This window comes from Prosopis cineraria, unplaced genomic scaffold (assembly GCF_029017545.1).
Source record: "Prosopis cineraria cultivar Desert tree isolate PC_DT_omini unplaced genomic scaffold, ASM2901754v1 PC5, whole genome shotgun sequence".
In the NCBI taxonomy this organism is placed as follows: Eukaryota; Viridiplantae; Streptophyta; class Magnoliopsida; order Fabales; family Fabaceae; genus Prosopis; species Prosopis cineraria.
The window spans coordinates 14461821-14467585 of record NW_026555336.1 but is presented as its reverse complement, the minus strand read 5'-3'; the positions used below and the strand labels follow the sequence as shown (position 1 = coordinate 14467585).

General features: G+C 32.0%; 1 protein-coding gene across 1 annotated transcript; it reads right to left on the bottom strand.

Annotated features, from left to right (window-relative positions):
* Positions 1-5012: 5012 nt before the first annotated feature.
* LOC129310759 (transcription factor AS1-like) lies at positions 5013-5423 on the bottom strand. Its single transcript, XM_054952676.1, has one exon. It carries the CDS (start codon positions 5421-5423, stop codon positions 5013-5015), a length of 411 nt encoding a protein of 136 aa, XP_054808651.1.
* Between the last annotated feature and the right edge of the window lie 342 nt (positions 5424-5765).

Sequence of the window (5765 nt, the reverse complement as noted above, 5' to 3'; positions counted from 1 at the left end):
GTGTTATATGTGTTGTGCCTTATATAAGTCCATAAATATGTAATGTAGCATTGAGAGGTCAATTTGAGTAAATGGTGTGATATATATGGTATGAAGTGTCAATCAAGTATATGTAGTCCTTTTAGACTTAGTAAAAGACTTGAAGTGGTCTAACAGGATAAGGAATTAGAATTGAGCACCTAGGATGTAACTTTTGAAATAAAAAGTGACCTTTTGCACCCAAGTGTCTAATTTTAGATTAAACCGTCGGATCAAGTCCAAACTTATTCCATTTGCTAGTATATGTTGTAAGCTTTGTGTGGGTACTTGAATCACTCTGATAAAACCCTAGGTTACTTTAGGCCATCAAATAAAACTAGAATATAGTTGAGAGTATTCTAGGTTATCTCCCAAGAGAGCAATGCACACAAATTATGGTACAATTGCCTACAAATTAAAAGAATGCTAATATGTTTCAGCTATGTCTAGAATGCAAGAATTAAATGTTTGTAATTTTTGATTTAAATGTGTTAACGTAAATGAATAAGATAAGGAACTCAAGTTAGAATCCTTTGTGATAATCCTTGAATTCTAGAATTGCAATCATACATGTAATGACAAATAGCTTAATGAAGAACACTCTAAACCTTTAAAGTGTTGTGAAACATTACATCCAAAGATCACTATGAATCTAAGCCAAGTGGAGTGAAATTAACAATGTAATTCAGCCTTGCTCATAGCCACTCAATTCCAACTAAATTAAGTGGCAAAAAAACCTCTCAAACCAAATTCATATAAACACATATGGATCTAGCTTGAAATATGGAGAAATCTGAACAAGAACATTAAGAACATATGAACACATTCAAGAACACTCAACTAAATTCATACATTCCAGAACTAAAATACAAAATTAAATCTCAATCCAACATCTACAACTTCAATCTAACATGTAATTGCAATCAAAATCATAATTCAACCTGAATGATAATTTTGAATCCTTGAAAGAAATAGAAGAAATTGTAGAATTGAAATTACAAATGAGGAAGGCAATTCTGAAATACTTAAATTACAAGTTCATCTTCCTTAAAGCTTAATAGAAAATTAGCCTCTCATGTTATTTATCTTCAAACCAATCAAACTTTGAGATTGAGAGGGCATCTTGAATCTAGAATTAGTAGCTGAGTATTGGATGAAATTCAAGGCTAGAAATAGATAGGTGAAAAACAAAATTGATGGAGAATAAGGAAGAGAATGACACAAGGTGAATGAACCAAAGAGAGGAGGTGAAGAACAATTCTAGATAGAGGAAGAACATAAACAAAAATTCAAGAAAATGATGAAGGAAATGAAGGAACAAATCTGGAATGATGGAACTAAGGATGAACACGTGATGAACAACCTGAACAAAGGCTGGAAGAAAAATGAAATGGATGAGGAATTGATACTGGAACATGAATTTAGAGCTGGAATGGAAAAGAGCTAGATCTGGAACTCCCAAGACTTGATGAGTAGCGTGAACGCTGAGGCTTGAGATAAGAGAATTGAGAGAGAATCAAACTAAGAGAAAGAATGGGATGTGTAGAATAAGGTCCCAATCTAAAAATTTAGCTTAAGTCTGTGTAATTAATTCTAATCTAATGGTGATGATTTTAAGGCCAAGAACTGAATCAGTTATTCCAGTTGGAAATAATAAATCAAAATTGAAGGATTAACTCTAAAAATTAAAGGGAATGAAGTGCTAAAATGAGATGGAGATGAGAGCATGAATAATGTGACTAAGTATGGACCATGTGACTTCATTTTAAGTCTTACTTTAACTACCATGTGAACTTTTCATAGATTTAGATATGAAGTCACACATATTATGCTCTTCTTAATCCTTATGATGATGTTGTAACATCCTAAATTTCTAATCCTGTGCTAATGACTGATTAAGGATGAATCGGTGATTTAATGTAGGGATTAGAGTTCTGAGTAGTGAAGTGATATATTGACTCATTAGGATGTTATATGAACAGATATAACTATAAGAGAAGGATCTTGAAGTAGAGCGTGTGAGCATAGTGAGGCAGATATGCCATGGTACATGAAGCAGAATTTAGATTAATAAGGACGTGTCCAGCTCAAAAAATACAAAGGAGAAATATGGGAGGAGAGGTCTAGTATGGAAAAGAGCTAAGGCTATGCTAGGGCAAGCTAAATCAGGAGCAAGGATGGTGCTTCTGACTTATTACTTATTAGGTAAGTTGCGTACTGCCTTAACCTCTGAATCTACTTTATTTTCTCTTAGTCTTAACCAATAAGAAAGTGAATTCAGGAGTTTTAAGAAGTTGATTTCCTACCCTATAGTAATAAAGATGTTCTCTAGAGTTAAACTAGTGGTTTGTAGCTATTTAAAGTTGAAACGATTAAGTTTTAAAGCTTTAGGCAAGAATTGCCCTAATTCTAGAGCGAGAGTAGTGAGACAAAAATTGATAGACAACGTTAAAGCTTGAAATGAAGGGTGATCAGTGGTAATGTGCATAATTGGGTGTCAAATATGAATTTAATAGTGATTTAGTGCTTAAATGTGATAATTGACACTTTTGGTCAATAGAGAAATTGACTTTGAATGCCAATTTTTGTATAGATCATAGTATCTGACACATGAGTTACAAGAAAGGAGCTTGAATAGGGTTAAAGTTACACGAGTAACTTTTTCTAATAAACAGAAGGGTTAAGGTAACCACATAGTTTATTATGTTTATTAACTATTATAACTGTGTAGAAGTGAATGTTAAATATTGAAATGTGAATTTAAGAGTTTTAGCATGAACTCTACATTATGACATGAATTTGAAAAGTTATCGATTTTAATGGATATATATATATATATGACAAAATTTATGAGTGCCTAAGGAAATGGTCTCTAATCGAGATATGAGATTTACATCTACATGGGGAGCGTTACAAAGAGCCATGGCTATTACTTTGAAGTTTAGTACTGCTTATCATCCTCAGGGGATGGACAAACGGAGCGGACCATTCAAACTCTAGAAGATATGTTGCGATCTTGTGTGTTAGAGTTGCGTGGTAGTTGGGATAGCTATTTGCCATTGGCCAAATTTGCATACAATAATAGCTTCATTCCAAAATTTAAATGGCTCCATGTCACACCCGAAAATGCGACGCGGACGGTGCGAGAGCGAAGGTTCCGGCCTTCGGGAAGAAGACAAAAAAAATGGGAGTTGCTACTAAAATTTTGAGAAAAATCTTGGGAAACCATTTAATGGTAGATAAGGATGGTCTGCAAAATTAGAGAATAGGTTCAAGAGTCAGTTGAGTATGGGAAAGGTGTTAGGCACCCCATAACACCCGTTCGTGAGAACGGTTACCTGAAGTTTGTTGTGCTATATTAATATAGTTTTAAATTATTTTAATTATCCCTTTTATATTTATGTATTTAATATAAAAATGATAAGAATTAAGTGAGAAATATTTATTTATTTACGAGAGAGGACTTGACTCAGAATCTGACTTTAAGGCCTACTTACCTTGTGATGAGGATCAAAGTCCACGTAGTTCAAGCTGAAAGTTGTTGGTGAAAATATTTTTTTAAAAAAGAGAAATTAATTAAAAATAATTCACCATTTTGCAAATAAAATAATTTCTAAAATTTTAATATGTGTGTTTTAATTTATAAAAAGTAATTTAATTTCAATTATTTTCTCAATTTTTAAATTTTGGAAAAGAAAAGGGTTTAAAATTATTTTTTTTATATTTTATAATTGGGAATTTAATCGTAGTTCCTGCAGAGCCTTATGGGCTCATATGATAATGCAATCATTCTATATATCTGCGGAGATTTTAAAATCTCTCACGATAAAAGAATTTAATAATTTAATTTATTTATTCGTAAATGCTAGTAATAATTTATTTAAGCATGTATGTACATTTTTTTTTAAAGAATTTTAATCACCATACTTGTATAGCATTATTGACTTATACGATAATATGATTATCCTAAATATCTGTGAAGATTTTAAAATCTCACATGATAAAAGTATTACATAATATTACTTTAAATATATTTTAATGCGTAATTATATAACACATATTTTTAAATATAGAAATCTTAATCGTTATACCTACGAAGCCTTATTGACTCACATGGTAGTACGATCATCCTAAGGTCTGTGGAGTTTCAAAAATCTCACTGACTAAAAGATCTAATTAGAAAATGTGATTATAATTCAAATTATTAATTTATTTAATTAAAATCATAAAAACATTTATTATTTTATTTACAAAATTTGTTTATTTATTTACCATATAAATTATGAATCATGATATCTGCGTGAATTTATTATCTTACACGATAATGTGATTTATTTAAATCTCTACGAACATTTTTGAAATCTTACATGAGACTTAAATATTTATTAAAAAGAGAGAATTAATTTTAATAATAGGCCTTTGAAATCTATATAAATACATATAAGATTAATCTTCATACCTACGAAATCTTATTGATTTACACGATATGAAATCATTTTAAATGCCTACGGAGATTCTTAAAATCTCACATGACAAATAGATGACCAAAATATTGTATTTGCAATTGGTGCATAATATTATGGTTGGCTAACCAATTTATGCGATAAAGGCAATAGAAAGAATAAATTAATTTGATAATTTACTATTCTTTCTACTTGAGGATATATTCTGAAAGAAATTAGATTTGGCATAAACTTTTAGCAAGATCATAACCACAATAGACGCAGCCCCAAACCACAATCAACCTCACAAATTATCAATATTTTCATAATTTTTTTATTTTGTCAAACACCTCTCAGATATGTTCTAAATTCTATATAAAAGTATTTCATTCTTGAATTTTTTTTAATGCCTAAACATACATCTGGATCAATCCACACTCTTAACATCTATCAATATATATATGTTCATCAATGAATCCAGATAAGGGAGATGACATGATTTAAATATTACCTGATTTAACTGCCATTGACTACATTTTGGGTTGCAGCAACCTATGACTTAAGTGTGGCCCCTATCATTGCCCCCATCTTCTTTAACCTCCACCTATGTGATGACAATGCCCGATGACCTTCTTCCAGCTCTTTACAATATTCATCAAGCTCAAATACAAGCATATTATCACTAAAACCTGAAGTAGTTCCATGAGGTGTTGCGTTCTGAATAACAGGAGGAGTATTCTTTAGCATTCTCTTAGGTTGTAACCATGGAAATAGAGATGAAGCAACCATAGTGGAGGGAGAGAGACTTAGCGTCACAGAAAGGGAAGATGGCCTAGTAGCTAAAGTGCTGCTAGAGTTAGAAAGCCATGATGGAAGCATAGCTGATGGAGGAGCTGGTGCATCAGTGAGAATAAATGCCTTATTGGAGGTGGCCACAAAGTAGGATGGGGAATTTGCTAGCATATACTTCGTTCACATTGCACATAGTCTCATACTTTCACTCTCCTTTTCCTCCTCCTTTTCTCTTGATCATCTACTCTCCTTCTCGGTCTCCATTTTTGTTCCTTCGATCTTCTTTATCACTGTGCTGCTTCCTCTCTCTCTCTCTCCATCTCTTCTCGACTATTACTTACCCTCAGTCTTTCTTAGTTCTCTATCATCTCTTCATACACATCTCTCTCTTTTTTTGTTATATTCTGTGCATATGCTTAGAGAGAGAGCATCTCATGGCTGAAAGTCCTCACTTTTATTGTTCATTCATATCTCTTTTTTTCTCTCAATGCTCTGTTTTAGCTTTGTTGTGCT

What these genes read in the sequence shown, in the direction of transcription:
- LOC129310759 (XM_054952676.1), bottom strand. Translation starts at nt 5,423, where the DNA reads ATGCTAGCAAATTCCCCATCCTACTTTGTGGCCACCTCCAATAAGGCA.